Below are 22,488 nucleotides of genomic sequence, written 5' to 3'. Positions count from 1 at the left end.
CACTAGGAATACTCAGGCACTGGGCGGATAAGAAGGGGTTCGCTGTGTTGCTTGTGCGTGCTTCTGGCATACTGAGCATTTTTAATCAGATTTTCGGCATCAGTGTTCATACCGCGTCAGAAAACGAAACGACGCGGACGTTCTTTGCCCTTATTTAGTCCCATGAAACCTTCATGAATTCTTCTCAACATTTCTTGGCGCATGTTGGTTGGCACCACGACCTTGCACCCTTTTAGTAGCACTCCGCTTTCTGTTGACAGTTTACTTTCGAAATGCTTAAACCGTCCCTGCACAGGTTAATTCTTCTGAAGGCACTTGATGACACTATGCAAGTATACCTGAGCAAAACGTGAACAAGGTGAATGCAGGAGTCAACGTTTCGACAAGTGGGCTTGTCTTCTTCAAGGCGACGTACGCTTTCTTCGCAACAGTATATATAGGTGGGGTTCTTCTAAAGGGGAGAGGGTGTGAGGCGGGAGGGTGCGGAAACGAGGGAAGGTGTGTTAGCGTGTCGAATTGAGAGTAAAGGAACGCGGTGCACAAGGTCAAAGCCAGGGCCACCTCTCACCCCCACCCCGGTCTTTTAAACCACGTGTGTTAGCCGGCGTGTCAAGTGCGTCTGACACGCCGGCTGAAAAAAAAAATAAAGGGGGGGGGAGAGAGGAATGGAAAGGAAAAAAAGAGAAAAGAAAAAAAGGGGGGGATACGCCAAGCAATCCAACTAAGTGTTGTTGCGTATAGCTTGAAGTTTAGCATAGCGAATAGATTCTAAAGCTCCCTTTGAAACGTTTATCCCTATAGGTTGCAATGCTTAATGGTTGCAATTTACCAACTTTACCTGATGACTGGCGTGTGGCTCGTGTCATTACAGTCCACAAGAAGGGTGATCGCCTAAGCATAGAAAACTACTGTCCCATTTCCTTGACATCCACGTGCTGTAAAACATTAGAACACATCATCACTCATTACATAAATAATTTTCTTGAAAGTACAAACTTGCTGTCTCCATTTCAGCATGGCCTTCGAAAGAGACTATCGACATGTACGCACCTTTTAACAACTGTTCACGAAATTGATCTAACGCTTGATTCTGCCGGACAAGTTGATGTTATCTTCCTTGATTTCAGTAAAGCAGTTGATCGCGGCCCTCGTGGTAAACTTCTGGGAAAACTTACTAAGTTTGGCCTTCCTACATTTCTCATAAACTGGATAAGAGCCTACATATCAAACCATAGTCAGTTCGTAGAAGTTAAGGGCCATGCTTCTGCTGCATTACCGATTCCGTCCGGAGTACCTCAAGGAAGCGTACTCGGCCCGATTCTTTTCCTAATCTAAGTCAATGATATAACTAACACCATTCGTCCACACGTTAACATCAGATTGTTCGCAGATGAGCGTCTTGTGTTTAAAGAGATTACTTGCCGCGATGATCAAGTTCAGTTAAGCGTTAGCTTAGCCAGATTTAATTAACAGTGCACCACCTTGTCTATGACCCTAAATACTGACGAAACTGTCTTATACCCCTGTCACACGGACGCGGCTAAAGTCCTTTTAACTCCCTTCAACCAAGGACGTCTTTATCTCGAGGGAGATGCGCGCAGTGTCATAAGGCAGTCCTTTAGCAAAGGAAGTTTAAGGAAGTTCCTAGCGAAAGGAGATGGAAGATCTCCCTTGCGGAATGGAGGGAGTACTCTTCTTCCCAGTGTGCTTGAATTTCGAGTCAAGAAATCACCCTCATTTTTATTACTTTCACTTTTACCAGCAAATATAATTGTTTTTATTGCATATAATATAGTATTTGAGCACTGACAAAGATATTTGAGTAGAGCAGCTACATTCGACTCTCGAACCGGGCGTTCTCGGAATGGCTGGTGCGTTTGCCCTGAGTGCGCCATTTTTCGTTGTTTTGGTCAACGCGATCGCACGTCTTGCGCATGCGGAATGAGTTATCCACGTTTTTCCCAAGACTTTTTGGCAATATATAATGTGTTTCTTTCATGACTGCGTACGAGGTGAGCAGCGCCTAATGGGCCCCCAGCGGCAGCTTTAAAAAGCTCGCTTATAGACCGTGTGACACGGAGCTAACTCCTTTGAGATGAAACTCCCTTGCGGTCCTTTAAGGGAAGGAAGTTTGAAGGAGATCCGAGTTGCCCGTGTGACACGGGTATTACTTTGTGTCACGAAAAGCAACCTATGGCATTTACATATTCTATCAATAGTACACAAATAAAGGAAGTCTCCCAATAGAAATACCTAGGCATAACGATTACAAACCCACTATCGTGGTCGAAACACATTCCGAACGTTTGTGCATCCGCCTTTGGAAATTTTGGCTTTCTGCGTCATAAAATGAAAACAGCACCATCAAATTTAAAGCTTCTAGCGTACAGAACTTATATATTGCCAAAACTAGAATACGGTACAATAGTATGGGACCCCTGTTACCTGAAGGATAAGCATAAGCCTGAAATGGTTCAGAAGGGAGCAGTACGGTTCATTTTCAACAAGTTTAAGTCCATTGATTTGCCGTCACAAATAATGACTGAAAAACATATCCCTACCTTAGAAGCACGAAGAACTGTGGCAAACCTAAAATTTCTATTCACGATGTACGACAAGTCGCTTGAATCTAATGGGCGAACATGCATTCAACCTTACTTGCCACGCGCGTCTCGACACCGTCGCGCTCACAACTTGCGCCCTTTCCGGCCAAGCAGTAACCTGTTTAAGAATTCTTCTTTCCTCTTACTGTTTTTCAGGGGAATTATCTACCCCCAGAAATTTTCCCTGCTGATAATTTTGAGCAGGCAGTACTCATGTATTTTGCACAGTAATATGGAATGCTGTTTTTTCCCTCTTTTTTTCATGTTATCTTTAGTAATGCCTAAGCAAGGGCATTTTGTTCTGGGTGAAGGTCAGCAGAAACCCCAACTTGTTATTTTGATATGACATTGACTATCCCTGTGCATTCTTCTGATCGGTTGAATATCGTCCTTTACAGTACCAAAATGCCAACTTGTTCTTTTTTTTCTTTTCTTGCACTCTTCCCTTTTCTGTTCCATGTGTCTAGCACAAGAGGACATATTATTCTTTTCTTAAATGAGTGTTAGCGGGAATACGCCTCCTGCCTGAACTGTGTAGACTTCAGTATGTAGAAATAAATAAATATCTAACGAACCGTTTTACCGTGTTGGCCTCGACCTGTTGGGCACTTTCCCTACCTACAGAGCTGAAAATAAGTACATCAGCGTTGCAACGGATTATTCATCCCCCTATGCCGTGACGCAAGCCATCCAGACCAGTTGTGCTACCGACGTTGCAGACTTCCTGCTCCAAGGCGTCATCTTACACCACGGAGCTCCTCGTCAGCTTCGCACAGACAGGGGCCGCTACTTTTTATCTCGGGTTATTGAAGATCTACTTCGCGCTTGTGCCACGAAACACAAGCTCACAACAGCATACCACCCCCGAACGAACAGCCTCACGGAACGCCTGAGCCGAACTGTTACGAATATTCTATTGGTGTATGTCTCCTCAGATTATAGTGACGGGGATGCCGCGCTTCCATTTGTAACGTTAGCGTACAACTCGTCAAGTCACCGACACAGGTCTCTACTCTCCCTTCTATCTCCTCTCTGGTCGTGACCCGAGCCGACATGACATCGACATTTACGTGACCTTTCGACACGCTCCTGCCAACTGCTATCCACTCCCCGTCTGCAGTACGCTCGTGAATCTATGGGTATATTGCGCTGGAGCTTGAGGTATAGTAGCGGCGCCTGGTGGCGGCAAGAAACTTTATCTGGGTAGTACCAGCTTGGGTAGTATTGAGCCCTGGCTGTGGCGAAGCACGTATGTAGCCCGAGTTTTGCGTCGATTTGCACTTTTTTCTGTCCTGTTGCGAGTGAGAAAATGCTCGTTACTTCTCCCAGACCACGCTGACTACACTGTGATCTGGCACCAGCCTATACTTTAACGAAAACGGACTCTCCGTGCACCGTGGGACGTAATGCTGGAAGCAGAAGGAATCGGCGACGCCGATCCGGAGAGACCCAGCTCAGCCTCGAAAAATCATCACCGTCGTTACTGCTGCGTCGTGGGCTCCCACGAACAAGAAGGCCTGAATCCCAACATCAAATTCTACCGTTTTCCTTCAAGGCCTCACGAAGCGGAGCGTCGGGCGCGCTGGATAACTGCAGTTCGTCGCGCTGGGTAAGCGAAACTTCGCGCCATGCTGATTGCTTCGCCTGTCTTGAAGCTTGCTTGATTATCTGCGTTGCTAAAATTTAGTCTTTTGCACCGACAGCCCCGACGGCAAACCGTGGGAACCAGCGTTGTACACCAGGATATGCAGTCGCCACTTTGTGCGCCACGAGAAAAGCAATTCGCCCAATCACCCCGCGTATGTGCCTACAGTCTACAGGTCAAGTCCAACATTTCATTTCAGATAATCACTATTAAATCACTCTTCTGTGGTTTGCTTTCTTTCCTTGTTGCACCACTTAGGTGGTTTCCTCTTACCAACCCTAAAATTGCTTTCGCCATGTCTGTCTTATTTCCTGCAGCATAACGCCTACCAGTTGCTTATATTCCCAGACTGCTGCAGGAAAAGCCTCCATTTTGTTCCATATGTTTCTTGTTATCTCTGTTATTTGATTTTCATTCATTTGGCAGAGATGGCGTCACTCTCTTGACAAGATAGGCGCCACCATGTAGGAGCGGTGAAACGCTCCTAGATGGCGCTAATGGCACTAGATGGCGATCATGACACCAACGAGTGCCGACAATAAGCTCTTCGGTAGACTCAGCGCAGCGGAAGCTCCAACGCAGTGTAGCCTGATGTAGGCCTTTTGTTGAGCAGGGAAGAAGTTTGGGCGTGTTGGTGGGATACATTCAGACTAGGATACATAGCGCAAAAATTTTGACACAGGGACAAGCAGAACACAGGACATGGCAATTTTCGGACATGGCTTGTCTTTCGCGTCCGATTAGCCAGTGACGCCTCGTCGCCTGCCGAGTGCAGCTTCAGCGTGCATCAGCAATGTATACACGCCGCCTAATGCTTCGCTCGCGATGCACAAACTGATAAAATTGCTGGGATAAGCTGCGCGGAAACGCTACGACGTCGACGGTTGAATTTCGCTTTGGTACGGCGAGAGACACGCCAGCGTGAAGCCCAACGCCTTCGCGAATTCGGCTCGCACGCTGCAAACTCTGCCACACGCATTGCTGCAGCTGAGCGCGTCACAATTCAACTGGCTGCTCAAGAGCTCAAGGCAGTACGAAGCCAGAATGCTCGTACCTTCGCCGAAGCAACTTGGCAGCAGGACGACGCTTGCCAGCCGGTGCCGCGCGCCAACCATACCTGCGACGTGGTCGCCAACCCGCAGGTTGTGCGCCTTTCGCTGCAGCAGACCGTGAGTTCACGAAGCAAACATGCAACAGCTTCTTCGAAGACACGTTTAATTTTCGTATTCTACCGATTCCAATGACAAAGGGAACAATGATATCTTTTTATGTGTCTGACGTAGTCTTGCTCGGTACTTGTGAGGAGTTCTATACTACCGGTCGTCGAAATGGCACTTTTTCGGGCTAGTCATCTCAGGAAAATGCGGAGAGAACATGGAAAAAAAAAAGGAGGACGCTAAAGTTTTGCCTTTCAGAGTAGAACGTGATAGCATTCAAAGATGCCTGACTACTGCTAACGCTTCCCGGCAACTGGAGCGTATGTAACCGTAATGTTTACCGGGAAACGCTGGCCGCGAGCGCTATGCACGAAGGTGGGCTTTCAAGTAGAAACGGGGCCTCTTACGCGGGCCGCAACGGATGGATGTATGGATGTTATGAGCGTCCCCTTTGGAACGGGGTGGTGGGTTGTGCCACCAAGCTCTTGCTATTATACTGCCTAATGTCTTACCCAAGCTACAAAGGAAAAAAAAACAGAAAAAAAACACTATGAACTCTCACAAGCACATTTTCTGACGCCCTATTGCGAACTTTGGTTTTGTACGTCTCCGTTTTTGTTGTTTCCCTACTGTTCTTGCACCAATCTTGCAATCTCCTCTTACTCATCTCTATTGCCGACATATTTACTCTTCCTCTGCTCTCGCTGAACCCAACAGCTTCATGGAGGCCAGTGGTGCCTAAATCGACCGCTGGGCAGATGTCTTCACGTTCTAATAAAACCTGCTCCATCGTTTCCCTAACTTTACCGCAGCAAGCACATGCTTCTTCCGTCTTATGGCGGAGGCGAGCATCATCTGGAGGTATTGCAAGGAACTGGGGGCACCGCTCCGTTGACCCCGAGATACTCACGCAACGAACGCGTGCAAATGACCGACGCCTTGGCCTGTTTATGAATCGTAGAAACACTGGAAAAGGGGTGTGAGTTTTGGCTTTACAGAATTATGGTTTCTCGCATAGTCAAATTACAATCCGACGCTATCACGTCTGTAGGTTGTGGGTAAGTCGTACATTACGATATTTCTACGTATTTCAACTTCAGAAATTAAATTATTTCATTAGCTTCCTTGCGCCACATAGAGTGCCTGGGTATGGGTGGTGGGAAAATCTTTGGCGAAACGAAATTTTTTACGGTCCTCACGGTAAGGGTGTTACCTGTGCGACAAGAAAACACCCCTAAGGGTGTAAACATTTTCTAGTGTACACTCTGAAACAAATGTACACCCTTTGGGGTGTATATTTGCCACACAAAAATAAGCGTCATCTGTCTTGCTTGTGTTTCCTTTATTGAAAACACACGGCTTGGAACTTTCCTGTTCAGAATGATCTGTATACTGATGACGCGCATGCCTTTCGTGACATGGAAGTACCGGGCAAGTTAAATATACCTGGTAGCGAAGCTTCCATAGGAGCCCATACGTTCAAAACATGGCGGTCCATCGCCGGTTCATGGGGCTTAGCGCCATCTGCATGTGGTGGGAACACTTCCGGCGGAAAAAAAATAATGTGACGGCATGTTCGTTAAAAGCAGAAGTGACGTATTTTGTTTTCGAAGGCGCGAAATTTTTCTTGGCCTGCTTTTGGAGCTATATATTCAAGTGTCCCGCCATTCCACTTGATGGGCGTGTCGAGCTTTCAGCGCGGAAAGCGATGCAGGAAAAGCCAGCCGTACGGTTGTCGAAATCGCACCCCTGCACAGAACATACTCTCTTTGGAGGCCGGCGAAAGCTTTAGGTGTGGAGTGCTGATCCTATCGTCGGACGCCAAGCTCGTCGGCCGGCGCAGTCGCACGAAAACAACTACACAACTATCTGGCGGTCGTAACTCACTACTTTTGATTGAACCGATTAAGAAGCGATGAAGCTACCCGCGTCACCAAATTCAAACTTCGACAAGCAAGAAAGCGCAAACTGTGAGGGGGGCGTACTTGAACAGGTGAACTTTACGAGTGCGCCTTTCTGCCCATTTTAAGACGTGCATTGCATTGCAAGTGATAGTGGCGTCAACGCCCCCTGTAACGATGGGCGCCGAAAATAAACGCATTTATTAATAACAATAAAATTGAATAAACTTGTATTTTCTTAACTCGTCGCGAATATATAAAGTTGACCAGGCATTTTATTTTCGTTGAATGAATCTAACTGCGTCTCGCTTGAATTTAAAAAAAAAAAACGCTTTTTTCATTCCCAATGTTTGTTCCCTCCAAACCTAGACGCGCTTCAATCGTTGCTCCCATAACCCCCCTTGCTGATGTCGGTGACAATCTGTACTGAACCGCTTTTCGCCCGAAGCTTCGCGACCTATTTGGATCGACCTTGTACCGGGCTCGCAGCATTAAAGAAAGGAAATGCGGACAAGATAGATGACGATTATTGTTGTGTGGTAAGATACGACCCAAACACTCTAAAAAAAAGGTTCAGAACAACATTCATTTGGGCTAGATGGTGCATACTTGAATTAGAAAGGAACAGCGCCAGCTAAGACGAACACGAGAGAGAGTGCGACACCGGACAAGCGCCAAGTGTCGTTGTCCCTATCGTGGTCGTCTTAGTTGGCGCTGCTCCTTCCTAATTAAACTCTAACAAAATTTGACACCCTTTGGGGCTTATCTTTTCCCCAAACAATAATCGTCATCTGCCTTGCTTGCGCTTCATCTCTTCAAAACTGGGCGCTCGCTACTTTCCTGTCGAGAATGCTGCGTCAAGCTGATAATGCGCTCGCCGTTCGTAGTTAGAAAATACCGCGCTCGCAGTGTTAAAGAAAGAAAATGCGAGCAACACATATGACGATTATTGTTGGGGGACAAAATACAATCCAAAGGGTATAAACTTTGTTAGAGCGAAGGGTGTATTTTTGTTTAAGAGTGTAGGTCCGCGCCTGTCCCTGATTGAGGGTTTGAACTGCCGCTGCTGAGCTGTACAGTGGAGTATGATAAGGTGCTGATGCCATTCGTGCGATTGCGCAGATAGAGTTTGTGTCAACCACCTTTTCCACCCATGTGCGACACTTCAGTTGACAGCAGCGTTTATGTTGTTCGTTTTCCTCATCTTGTGTCCGTGTCGGCACGCCTAACTCTTTAAAGCAAAGCTCTGTCTTTCCTTTATTTATCTTTATTTATCTACCATTCCGCGGTTTCGCCTGGGTCGGTCGGTCGCTCATCGGATCCTTGCCGAGTAGGTTCCTCCTCCCTTCCCTTGTCGCGTACATTGGGGCACGTTAAGGATTTCCTAGTGGTCGAAGTTCTTCCGCAGTCCCCTACCACGGCTTACCTAATCATGGTTTTTGCACGTCAAACCCAAGAATTCAATTCCTACTGTCGCAAAAAAAAAAAGTGCGTCGGCAATGTCATTCGAGCCTCGTCTACCTGATGTTCTGAGCATTCAACCACAATTTTTTTCTCACATGGTATTTATTGCATCATGTATATGCAAGAATGGTGCTATACATGAGAAACGAGCAAGCACTAGCCAACACATCCCGTATTCACGGCCTAGGAAGGAACCAAAAGACTACATAGCTTATGGAAGACACGCATATTTGACGAAAACGCTGAATCCATTGTTTTGTCAAAATTTCTGTATTCTAAAATGATTGGACACATGAAGTGCATACATAACTTCACAGGTTACCACTGGTACCACCTCTTGATAAGTTGCTGGTCAGTGCCACTTTTCAAAGTTCAATGCTTGTTGTAGTATTTGTGGGGTGCATGGTGTGCTCAACATGATTTAAACCACACTATGTATTTTATTTTATGCTATTTACGTAGTGCCTAAAAGAATCATAGCCGCGTTTACAAGGACAAAACAAACACTTCACTGTAAAATTATTGCAGTAAACGGTTCTCTAAGAGGGAGGCAAAAGGATACATTCCATCAATAATGGATACCAGTCTGTTTGGAAGTTTCGTTGGTCATAAATGTATTTCATTTTTGAAATGATGTAAATGAAATGTGGCTGCAAAGGTACATTTGGTTTTGAATTCCAATTGAACATGCGAGTTCTTTTATAAAATGTGCAACGTCATGTGTAGCAGCATGTCGAAAGGCACATCTTCACATTTAGGTGGCATATCTTGCTTTATTGACTGCGAGGACGCGATCTTGTTTTGGGACGTTCTCCAAAGGACTTTTAAACACGATCCTAATGTTAAACCACAATGTGTTGTTTATGGTATTTATGACACACACATGGTCACTGGGCACATGGTGTCATGAGGAAATCACTCCGTGATGAACAAACTAAGGTACATTTATGATGCTTGTTACATTACGTCGGACTGGTAACAAAGCTTGGTGAGGGTTTACCCTTTCCAAACTTCTAGTGGAAGAGTATTGCACAAATGTGATGGTGGCATCATTGGGCCGGCACTTGTGTATTTATGTATATCAACAAGCGCCCCTGTGTTTCTCTTGTGCCAACACCAACCAGCTCTTTGCGATGATTGCCACGTGTTCATTGTGATGACGATTTCCCTACTATGGCACATACTCACAAGGGGGAAATGGTCAAGAAGTGGGCGGAACTCATTTATTTACTTAAAACACCTTACAAGCCAGAAAAGGGCATTGGGTAAGAGGGGCTTTACAAAAATGTATCAAGGGGTAGACAGCTACAGTTATATAAATAATTATATGCGTAGAACATTGTAACAGCTATACAAATAATAATATTAAGACGACATTGTTAATAATGAAGAACAAGTGCACGGAAGATCAAACACGCAAGGTAATAAAGTGTTATATAAAAATACCATCGCTAACTCTAGCTCTTGGAAATGATCGTCGCGTGTTGTTTATGATAATGATTTTCTAGCATATACCCACCGGGAGGGATTCGCGAAGAAGCGTGTCCGTGCGTTGATTATAATTTCCGTACTTGGCACATATCCACAACGGCAGGATGGTCCAGTATCGAGCGGTGCATATTGTGCTAAAGACTAGCTCTTCGAGACGATCGCCGGGCGTTGATAGGTGACTATGATTTTCCTGCCACGGCACGCATCCACACCGGAGGTCAAGAAACGTGTCCCCATGTCGAGGATTATGAGGATGATTTGCATGCAAAGATGCAGACCAAGGACGGGAGGTCGGCCGACAAGTGGGTGGTCCGACGCAAGCTATATCCTTGAGGTGTGGAAGATGATTGTAATTTGCATACTACGGCAAAATGGCAAAAAAGTGGCCGGTACATTTAAGGTAAATAAGAAATGAAGAAACACAAGCTAATATAGGGTTTTTCACGCTGCGTAACACGGGTGCGCGATCGAAATGGGCAAATTTAGAAGACATTCCAGTACCGCTTCAGAAAATTGTTTTTCTTTTTTTTCTCTATGGAATAAGGCATATCTGCTGGACGTGCATAATTTTTTCTAACATGAACCTGTACAACTAGCTCGACTTTCGGTCGTTCCAAGCTTCTTAAACGTTTACAAATGAGAAAATATTCCATGTTTGATTCAAAATCTTAAGAGGAACCTTTAGCTCGGGCCCAACTCTGACGCGGCCTATTCAAATACAAGCAAAAACGCAAAAAAAAAAAGTTTTTCTGAGATAACCCCTGGACCAATTTTTATGAACTTTGTTGCATTTAAAAGAACGAGTTAAATTCTTTTGACTGCTTGTCGCGGAATTTCTATTTACGTCCTGAATGTTGTTTAGAAGATTCTCGAAATTTCGAAAGTTTGAAAAAGATAGAAGTACGAAGTTTACAGATTCATAGCTCTGCATAAAAAAACAGATATCTCGGTTCTGTAAACAGGATCCATTAGGCCATTGAAAGCAGACAAATTCGATATGTCATATTATATTTTACGGGAATTCGTTACGTTGTTTACAGGGGTTCTGAAAAAGCTATATTTTCATATTATTAATTTTTTTGAGATTCATGTTTAACATATCAACTTTGTCCGCTTTAGATCTACTATTAGATGCAATTCACGGAATTGTATTATCGATTTTCGTTGCTGAGTTACAGAGTTGTGAACTTGATAGTTTCGGTTTTTTTGAAAATTTTCGATCTTTGCCAATTTTTAATAAAAGAATTGACGACCTAAATCAAATATCCGAAAACAACAGTCACTAGATTTGAAGTTTTTCTTTTAAATGCAACAAACCTCGTCAAATTTGGTGCAGTCGTTGCCGAGAAAAGCGAATTCTCCTTTTACATGTATTTAGATAGGAGCACCCGAGCTAAAGCTTCCTCTTAAGGTCATCTCGTTTTTCTCGAATTGAAGTGGTTGTATGGATATCGGTCTCAGTTGTTCTATTACACTTGTATTTCGCCAATCGAACACCTCCAGAATTTCTCCATGTGTACGGAGCCAAACTGTGGAAGACGTCAAACCTCAGCTCCACCCTCGCGCGTCGTCGTGAGCCACATTCACGGTGGCGTTCAGAGGGACACAGCCGTACGCGTAGACGCATGTCTCGTGCGGATCAGAGGTGGCTGATCTCTTGCGCCTCGTAATCTTGTACCTCCACTAAATCAGTCATTAGCTGCATCCATATAGCTTCGACAGCTTGAGAAACTGCGTTGGTCGCAGCCTTCCTACAAGTAATTACTTCGCGTAGGTGTGTTCTTCCGTTCTGCACTTTGCTGGGATGCGTAGTATGCTTTATCAGACTAAAGGCGAAATAAGGAACTTTGTCTGAATGGCTTTCTTGAAATTAAAATTAAATAATGGGGTATTACGTGCCAGAACCGCGATCCGTTTAAGAGGCGCGCCATAGTGGGAGACTTGGGAAATTTGGACCACCTGGAGTTCTTTAACGTGCACCTAAATCCAAGTATATGGGTGTTTTCGCATTTCGCCCCTATCGAAATGCGGCCTTCGTGGCCAACATTCGATCCCATGACCTCGTGCTTAGCAGCCCAACACCATAGCCCCATGATGGCTTTCTACTATCTTTTGTCGCTGCGGCGACAATGGTTTTTCAGTAGAAGCATTGCGCAAGATTTTATTTATACCGCTTGCTCGTCTTCCGACAATTCTAGTACACCGCAGTGGTAAATCTTGAATTAACCAAGAGCATGAAATACCAGAGATGTGTATATTGTCTGTCGCAGTTGCAGTGGTTTCAATTGATTTGGCGGCGGCTGTGCGAGTGACTTGAAAACCACCACGTTTCGTTGCAGTTCTTCTTATACTTGCATCTCAAAGGGTGAACTTGGAAGACCTGCACTCTCATTTCCAAGCCGGCGTAGTTACGAAACAAAAGCAGCGAGGCCTGCCACCTTCCTTCGTCGAAGTGGCCATCCTGACCTTCGTTATTGGTAAGAAGGGCGGAGTACCTTTATATTAAGAAGAGTCTAACCTTATTGTGCACCCGAGCGACCTTCGCCGAGATAGGTGCCACAGCTATCAAAGCTTTACCTGTGAACTGAAGTCTTCATTAAAGTTTACCCCTTCCCTCGACTACTTCTGTTGCTTGTTGCGGTCAAGTCGCATACGTGAGTCATACTGTAAATAATATTGCTATCACGCCATCGCCGTCGTACCACTGTCATCTTTGCCTGCTCCTGGTTACAGTCTTCGATGATTAGTCAGTGCCGGGCACAGTTTATACAAACACCGGATATATTGTGAGCACAGAGCAGTAGGCGATGCACGTAAGCGCGGACTTCAGCACTGCACGCTGTCGTTGTCATGTCGCCTTCTTGATTCGATTCTCGTTATGCCATTCTCATGTTTGCGTCATCGTCACAGTGTCGCCGTCATACCGTCATTAAATCGTCGCCGTCACGCCATTGTCGTCCTACCACTGTCGTCCCTGCTGGCTCCAGGCTGTCTTGGATGGTTGACCAGCGCCAGACGTAGTGCAAACAAACACCGGATACGGTACGAATCCACGCGGCTCTTGCCGAATGCTTGGGAAATACGGATGTCATGACGTCGTCATTGCACCATTGTCATCCTTGCTGGATTCTGTCTAGAGTCTTGCACGACTGGCTGGTACCAGACATAATGCAAACACCGTATGCAGGGCGAATCGAGGAGGCCCGCCGCGGAAGTTGATGCTCATAAGTGCGGACGTTAGCTCTAACGCCAAAATGCCGTCGTAGTCATTCTGTCGTCAACAATCCGTGGTCATTATTCCATCATCGTCATGCCGTCGTAGTGATTCCACTGTCATCATCCCATTGTTATCATGCATTTTTTGTCTTCAGGCCTTTGAAGTCGCGCCGTGATAACCATTGCATCGTCGTCCTTGCGCCATTGTCATTCCGCCGTCCCACTGTCGTCACACCGTCAACGACACGCCGTCGTCGTCATTCCAGCATTGTTATGTCATCGTTGTCATACCGTTGTAAACATTTTAGCACCCTCAGCTTATCTATTAATGCGTAAGCATTCTTCGGGCAGTACCCTGGTAAAATCTGTCCGTAACGCGAAAAGTGTCGCACCCTTTATCTGCAAGATAAACGCATAATTGGCAAAGTTAAGACATTTTATCGGTATAGCAGCGTAAGCGTAAATGATTGGCTGTTTTAGAATCGATGAAGAAGGAGTAAGAAATCAAAAAAAAAAATACAGCTCGCAGTGTCGCCTGAAAGGCGAAGCATTGATTGTGATAGCACATCAGTAGACAGCCATAGTAAGTAAGGATAGCAGTTTTATGGATCGTATAAACTTGTAAACACTCCCTTACTAACTTACAAGCGTGGTACCAGTGCGACAGGTAAACATGCACACATTACGCTCGATGAACGTTGTGGTGGCACACGACGTGCCTGTCATCGAGGCAACGAGCGCTCTCCCCCCCCCCCCCCTTCCTCGTTTTTCTGAAGTAGTTCCCTTGCGACTGACAACCTACAAAGTTACGTGAAACTGCCGACCTCTTCCCGTGGGTCGAACTGAGAAATCCGGTGTCGCGCCACACCAGGATTGCTGCCCCGACGAAAGGGAAATGCGACGCGGGTGACAGCAGCAGCCGCCGCGCCTCGTCCCTGCTGATGATGGATACCCAAAGGTATTTAGGGCGGAACTGGCCGATTGTTAGGAGAAAGAGCCGCCGCCAGCCGCCGCGTTGGTCTGGTGCGCTCTTCGGCAACGCTACCTGCTATATCAATACATAGTGCACACATACATTCTTCGCGTCTTGATCTTGAGTCCTTAATCATCCAAACCACGGCGCACACTCTTAATCGCAACGAAGGCAATCTGCCGCCCATGTATGCCAGGTGCCTTAATCATGTTTTGAGACGCACATAAAAAGGGGCGCCAGCTCTGCCGCTTCTTTCATTGTGAACAAGGCTCCCGTGGGGGAGCCGAAACGTAAATAACTATTTTAAACCATTTTTGGTCGGTGTCCAGACCTCTTCTTTTTAACTATGCATCATCCCGACCAGACGGGCTTCCGTCATACTCTCAACTTCATAGTGCATATGGTTTTTCGTCTCCTCTCAGTGTGCTGCGATAGTCTGTCTCTCGTCCTAGACCCCGAGTCGCAATACCGCGGACACTCGTGGTCAAAACGCTGGCGTGAGAAAACGCGGTAGCAGCAGCGAGCTAAGTGAACTTAGTGCTGTCTATCGCTTGAACGCAAAGTGATTAGCGAGGACACAGCGCTCGCGAAGCTACGAGCCGTCGGCCCACCTAGTCTCTGCCCCCAAACCAGATCGCTTTCAAGACCGCGCAACGGCGCCATTCGCAGTTACTGACAAAATACAACCCCCACAATAGCTGCCGTCCCTCCGGCTCCTTGCGTACAGAAGACGGCGCGCTTCGTCCCCGCTTTCCTCCCTTGCACGCGCGAGATTGAGCCGCGATCGTCGACTCGCCCTCTTACGCCTTTACTCACAGCACACGGCGCGCCGCGACGGTTTTATCGCCCGTGGACTTTGTACGGAACATCACGGAAATGGCAACTACCACGCCGACGGCATAAATGCCTCTTGTCCATATAATTGCTATAGCAATAACAAAAGACAATCATTCTCGTCATGCCCCCTTGATTGCTTACTTTCCTTGAAATCTTTCTTTTCCGCATTACTAATGCGCGTGCAAGGAAACCTGCTTTGGGATGGCAGAGAATAGAGAATAACAGTCTAGCGGACTGATAGATGTGATGATATTGTGATAGTAGATTGTTGGTAGGCTTAAAAAAGAAAGAAAAACTGGTGACTCCACCGCACTCAGTTGTAACAAAAACACAAAGTAAAATAAAAAAAATATTAAAATAAAATTGTGCATAATGCAGTAACAAAAGAAGATTGTTATTCCGTGATCGTATGGGATACAATTATGTTTGGGACGTTATGATATGGTCTAAGCAGGATGGACATAAGCAGCAAAAATGCTACAATTCTGAGAACGGCCAACTAATGCTTAAGCATTTTTTGGCTGGGCTGTTCGCTTTTGCTTGATTGCTTTTCCTAGCTTATGCGTCTCTACCTATCGCTCTTCCAGCGCCAAAAAACGCATGCGAATTAATAGACAATTTTCAGAATTTTCGTAGCTTTTTTTTGCAACGCCATCATCATTATTCCAGCTCCATGATTTTCATCAGACCCTCATCGTTATGGCGTCGTCGTCATTCCATCGGCTCCATCCAGCATCGGCATCATGTTGTCGTCACGCAGTAGTCGCTATAACTTAGTCGCAATTGAGCATGGTCCTAAAATAGTCCTCATGCCGTCACCGTCACATCGTCGGCGTCATGCGTTCGTGTATGTTCCATTGTCGTCATTTCGTCATAGTGGGTCCCATTGACGTTCTGCCGTCTTCGTAATACAGTTGCTGTCAATCTAGCATCTCCATACTATTGTCGTTATGCCGTTGTATTTATACCATAGTAATTGATTTAACATCGCTATCATTATAGCAATCTTATTACGCCGTCGTCACACAGCCAACGTCTCGGCATCCTCCTCATAAAATCAGCATAATCCCATGGTTGTCGTGTCGACGTCGTCACGTCGTCATTGTCGTTCCGCCGTCGTCATGTGTACAATATGCACGATCGAGCGCCACAAGTTTATGATCAGCGAGATGGTTGACAGTGACATGTGTCCCCCAAATAGCTCTGGTGATCTCCTCTTGCAAATGTTTACTAAGCAGGAACAGCGTTCTTGACAAATATCAAGGAAAACATCACTTCAATCTATTCGTACAGGTAGGGGAAATCAGCGGGTTATTTTTTCGCCTCATTTCGAGATGGAGTGCAGGACATACGGGCAATAAACGTCAAGCAAACGATGTCTCACGTTTAACTAGGCGCAGCCAAACGCCGAAGGTTTCCCGCTGGTCTCGTACACCATCCAAGTGCGGCTCCTGCAACGCTCCTGATCACGTCGTGGGACGCCTGGTAGCTGCCAGGGTGCTGTTCATCTGACCCAGCGGCAATTGCCCTGTGCGCTGCGGCACGCCAACATGCCACACCCGCGTATATTTGAAACCTGAATTACTCAGGATAGAACACTGTCCGAGGAGTGCAAGTACAATGCATTGACTTTTGGGCTAAAAGCTGCCTAGCGCTGCCTTTATCTTGAAAAGGACAACGCGCACTGCCTTCCAGTGTTAATGCCTAAGGGAGTGGCAACACGCACCGAACATTCGCTTTTCGGACAAGCGCCACCTGCGGCCGGCATTCATCACGTCGTTGTTCTGACCACGATTACATGCGTTCTTCGGACGAACACTTTTGTGCCTTGTCCACCTGTCACCGCGCCTGTTTAGTAAGCGAATGCCGTATTTTACACTGCCCATAAAACCACAAGCCTTATTTCGTGCAATATTCTAATACTTTGCTATTACTGTCAAAACATCTCGCTTCGAGCTAAACCATGACATTTTCGTCCATTGCAGGATTATGTTGACTATCGCTGCCATTCGCCAGCTCAACTCACTTCATCCAGTGACTACAAATTTGTCATCTAAAAACTATTAGGCACGCTGGTTTACGTAGGTAATCATTAGTAAAGTAAGTTGCAATACAGCAGACCGTCCAACACTGCTTGTAAGGCACTGGAAAACCAAATGTACGCAACTACGAGATTGCGCAGAGAAGTAGAACAGGCGCCCTTAAGAAAACGAAAATCACGTTAGGAAGAGAGCGTTTGGATCTCCTGCGTCCATGTCTAATCTTGCCTTGTTGTCGGTGTACGGTGAACATTTCATATTTTTTCTCCGTGTTTCTGCTTGTCCTACAAATATTTCCAATGTCCCATCTGTTAGCGTTAAACGTGGAACCTTTCAAACGGACCGAGTATCGATGACTTGTCGATGAGAAGTACGCGATCACGTGTCGCCACATTGTCGACGATTCTAAGCGCAGTGCATCGAATTATTTCCACTTTTGCAGCTCACATATTGGAAGAGGCAACCGAGATCTGGTCGATAGGGATGGCCCGCTACCTCAAGGACAGCTGGAATATGCTAGATGCGATACGGAATACCATGTACGTCGCTGCCACTTTGCTGCGCGTGGTGGCCTACGTTAAGGTGGGCGCCTTTCACTGGTTCGTATACGCTTTCTGCTTCTCTTGCTTCTTCTGCGTCGCATCAGCGCAAAGGTTTGAGCAGAAAAGCTCTTGAGGGGCTCCGAGCGCCAATGAAGTGAAAATAATGACTAGCCGGCATTATTAAATGCGATTATATGTCGTTTGTGTCTAGTTTTCATGTTTACTATTCACTTAATTCGTATCTTAATTCTATCATATTTCTCACTCGACTATGGTGATAACCGCGGGGTAACGTAGGAGACGCTTGATGTATTCTTCAGGACTCTCAGCCGACATGTGTCTATCTTGGGTGGCTCTCAGTTACTCGGGTGCTCGACTCTCTTCTACGCTGCCTGACTTCGTGCGGCTCATGGCAGGCACGATACGAGATACGCGTTTACACTGGACGGGCTTCGCGAGCTTCTGCAGCGCGTGCTTAACGCGCCCCGGCACCGTCGTTGGCCCCCGTCGAACAGACTTCTCTCTTCAGCGTCGACACCGCTCTTTCAACGTGTTGGCCTTACGCATCCCTGAGGGGCAACTTATAGACCCTTTACAGAGGAACGAGATGACGCTTTCAGCGACGCTTCGCGTGCTGCCTCAGGCGAACGCGAAACCATTGCCTCTTCTGCCCTGCTACTGTGCAATTAGCTGTCGGAAATGCAACTGGGTGTTTCATGCTGCAAAATTCATTCATTCATGCTGCAAAATGTCGGACGGTAGAGGGAAGCAGTATGCAGGAGTTGGCTGAAAGATTTAAGGAGTGGAATGAATGTGTGTGATCAAGTTCATGGACCGCTGCTGCACAAAGACTGTCTATTCTGCTTGCCCTTCGCGATGAATGGATTTCCTCATGAATAAAAATATTCAGTCATTCTCCAGCGTTGTATCGCTAACCTACAAAATCGACTTTAACCACAAAACGCCGGCAGGAGTGAGTACCGCTCGTTACACGGTGACAAAGCGAGTAGCGCTGCTTCCTGCTATAGCAGGTTTCTCGCATGTTGTCTGATACACATCCGCCCAACTCACACTGAAACTTACGTCCACTATGTCGCACACGTATCAAGAAAAACTTAATGGCCGCACTCTTGATGCAATGCGGCAAAGCATGGGTGATGACACAAATGTTTGAAGATGAACCAAAGTCCATCTAAGTAGGTCGCGAAGTTGGAACGAAGAGTTTGCCAAAGCCTATTGCCAGAGATATCAGTTAGGCGTACGCGACAAGGTGAGGGGGGACAAACAAACTAGAAAACCTATCTGAAATACATTGTCCGAAAATGTTTAATCAGAATACTGGAATACTGTCATACGAGTAAATATTCCGTTTCAAATATTTTTGTTGTACTAAAACAAAATACGTAATTTTTTTCTATTTCACAATTTATTAGTTAGCTCTTGGCGACCCCTACCAGCCAGTGATTCAAAGGAAACACATTCGAAGAATGCGCAAGCCAGCTTGTAGTGCGGAATGGCGTTGCTCACTTGAACGCGGTGGTTTCGTCGAGTTTTTGTTTCTTTGCGTGTTTGTTCAAAGTGTGGCGTGCGCTTCACTTCAAACCTTGCGTGACCCAGCGCACGGCATTCATTGGCGAAAGGTGTTAGTCCAGTTTTTTTGCTGTCTTGCAAGTTGACGTTGTGGCGTGCGACGCGCTGCGTCTCCTCTTGATGATAAGTGTGGAACGCTCCGCGAAGTAACGCTACGTTGTGTTCGTTCACTCTCCGTAACACAGGCTCTCAGTCTCCGACGAGCAGCAAAATTAGTAAGTCGAATGTTTATTGGGGCAATGTCTGATAACTTTTGGATATGACTACACGGTGTTGCACGGCATTGCGAATGATTCTGGAAAAACGTTTCGCATATGTTGCTATACATTACGACTGTGTGCTGGTACTTTGGATCAATCGAAACATGTTTATTTGGTCAATTATATAGCTTGCGTTATTCCAGACAAATAAAAGACAAGTTTCTTTTGAAATCTCTGCAGCATACTTCTAGCCCCCTTGTCGGGCAAGTGAGGGTCAGAAAGAAACAGGCCAACCTAGACGCAGTAAGTGTAAAAGCAGACCTAGTTCAGGCTGCTACCTGCAAACAAATATGCAGCCATAGAACAGATGATGACGACATAGAGGTAATGAATGAAACCGTAACTGGGCTGACTTCAGAGGCAGCATTCGAAGCTGGAGGCAAAGCACCAAGGCAACGAGTTGGCAAGCTCTCCCAAATAACAAAGGACCTAATAAAGAAACCACAAAGAATGAAAGTGTCCAACTCAAGAGATCAGATAAAATTCGCGGAACTGTTCAAACTGATGAACAAGGACAAAATACGGGACATTCGTAATTATAATGTGAGAAAGGCTGAAGGAGCCGTAAAAAACGGACACAGCCTGAAATCAGTGAGAAGGAAACTTGGCATAGACAAGCCAAGATAAAAGATAAGCAGGGTAATATGATCAGCAATCTCGAAGGTATATAATAAAAGGAGCGGAAGAATTCTATAGTGACCTGTACAGTACCCAAAGGACTCAGGAGTACTCTATTCGAAACAATAATTAACAGTTTAAGCTCCTCCTAAAACTAGAGATGAGGTCACAAGGGCCTTGCAAGACATGAAACGGGGAACAGCGGCAGGAGAAGGTGGAATATCAGTAGATTTAATCAAACATGGAGGAGACATAACGCTAGAAAAACTGGCGCCTCTCTATACAAACTGTCTATGGGCTTCAAGGGTCCCAGAGAACTGGAAAAATGCAAACATTATACTAATCAACAAAAAGGGAGACGTTAAATAATTAAAAAATTACAGGCCCATTAGCTTACTCCCAGTAATATATAAAATATTCACCAAGATAATTTCAACCAGAATAAGGGCAACGCTTGACTTTAGTCCACCAAGAGAAAGGCTGGCTTCAGGAAGGGATATTGTACAATGGATCAAATGCATATCATTAATCAAATAATTGATAAATACGCAGAGTACAATCAGCCTCTCTATATGTCTTTCATATATTACGAAAAGGCATTTGATTCAGTAGAGATACCAGCAGTCATAGAAGCATTAACCCGCCGTGGTTGCTCAGTGGCTATGGTGTTGGGCTGCTGAGCACGAGGTCGCGGGATCGAATCCCGGCCACGGCGGCCGCATTTCGATGGGGGCGAAATGCGAAAACACCCGTGTGCTTAGATTTAGGTGCACGTTAAAGAACCCCAGGTGGTAAAAATTTCCGGAGTCCTCCACTACGGCGTGCCTCATAATCAGAAAGTGGTTTTGGCACGTAAAACCCCAAATATTATTATTATTATTATTAGAGAAGCATTACGCAATCAAGGAGTACAGGAGGCTTAGATAAATATATTGCAAAATATCTACAGAAATTCCACAGCTACCTTAATTCTACACAAGAAAAGTAGAAATATACAAAAAGAAAGGGGTCAGGAAAGGAGCTACAATATCTCCAATGCTATTCATTGCTTGCTTGGAAGAAGTATTTAAGCTATTAAACTGGGAAGGCTTTGGAGTAAGGATCAGCGGCGAATGTCTCAGCAACCTTATATTTGCAGATGACATTGTCCTGTCATCTGCAATGTCAGGACAATGTCATTGTGCTGACATTGTCATGTCAGCAACACTGGGGACAAGTTACAACAAATGATTGAGGACCTTACTTAACAGGGAAAGTGTAACAGTAGGGCTGAAGATTATTTGCAGAGGAGAAAGAGAATGCTGAGTAACATGGCAAGGGTACAAGAGTTCAAAATCGCCAATCAGCCTCTAGAGTTTGTGAAGGAGTATTTTTACATAGGTCAATTAGTCACAGGGGACGCTGATCATGCGAAGGAAATTCAGAGCAGAATAAAAATGGGTTGAAGTGCATACGACAGACTTTGTCAGCTCCTGACTGGAAACTTGCGATTATCATTGAAGAGAAAGGTGTACAATCAGTGCATTTTACTGGCACTGACATATGGGGCAGTAACTTGGAGATTGACAAAGAAACTCTAGAAGAAGTTAAAGACCGCGCAAAGAGCGATGGAATGAAGTATTCTAGGTACAACGCTAAAAGACAGAAAGGGAGCGGTGCGGATGTGAGAGCAATCGGGTATAGCGGATATTCTAGTTGACGTTAACAGGAAGTAATGGAGCTGGGCAGGTCATGTAATGTGTAGGTTAGATAACCGGTGGATCATTAGGGTTACAGAATGTGTGCCAAGAGAAGGGAGACGCAGTCGAGGACGGCAGAAGACTAGGTGGAGCGATGAAAATAAGAAATTCACGGGTGCTAGTTTAAATTGGTGGGCGCAAGACAGGGTAACTGGAGATAGCAGGGAGTGGCCTTCGTCCCACAGTGGACATAAGATAGGATGATGATCATGATGATGTCGTGCAAGAAGCCCATATACGCTGCTCGTTCCGTTTGGGCAATGCGTACTGAGCTGTGGCCTAACCTTGGTATCGCACCGTTAGTCAGCGTCTACGATATCCGCCGAAACAGAGGTCCACTGATACCGGCGTCATCTACAGTACTCGGGGATTGAAACACAACACTCCTAGCACGTGGCCGCCATTTCATGCAG

At 45.8% G+C, this 22,488-nt stretch overlaps 1 protein-coding gene across 1 annotated transcript in view; it reads left to right on the top strand.

Moving 5' to 3' along the window:
* The window catches only part of LOC142578586 (transient-receptor-potential-like protein), a 241,302-nt gene that overhangs the window by 124,307 nt on the left and 94,507 nt on the right, over window positions 1-22,488 (top strand). The window contains exons 6-7 of the mRNA XM_075687976.1: window positions 12,601-12,738; window positions 17,769-17,908. Coding sequence (XP_075544091.1) covers window positions 12,601-12,738; window positions 17,769-17,908 — 278 coding nt within the window. The remainder of the gene's footprint in view (window positions 1-12,600; window positions 12,739-17,768; window positions 17,909-22,488) is intronic.

Source organism: Dermacentor variabilis, chromosome 4 (genome assembly GCF_050947875.1).
Source record: "Dermacentor variabilis isolate Ectoservices chromosome 4, ASM5094787v1, whole genome shotgun sequence".
Lineage (NCBI taxonomy): Eukaryota > Metazoa > Arthropoda > Arachnida > Ixodida > Ixodidae > Dermacentor > Dermacentor variabilis.
Note: the sequence above shows the minus strand (reverse complement) of the source record. Positions and strands in the feature narration are given on the sequence as shown.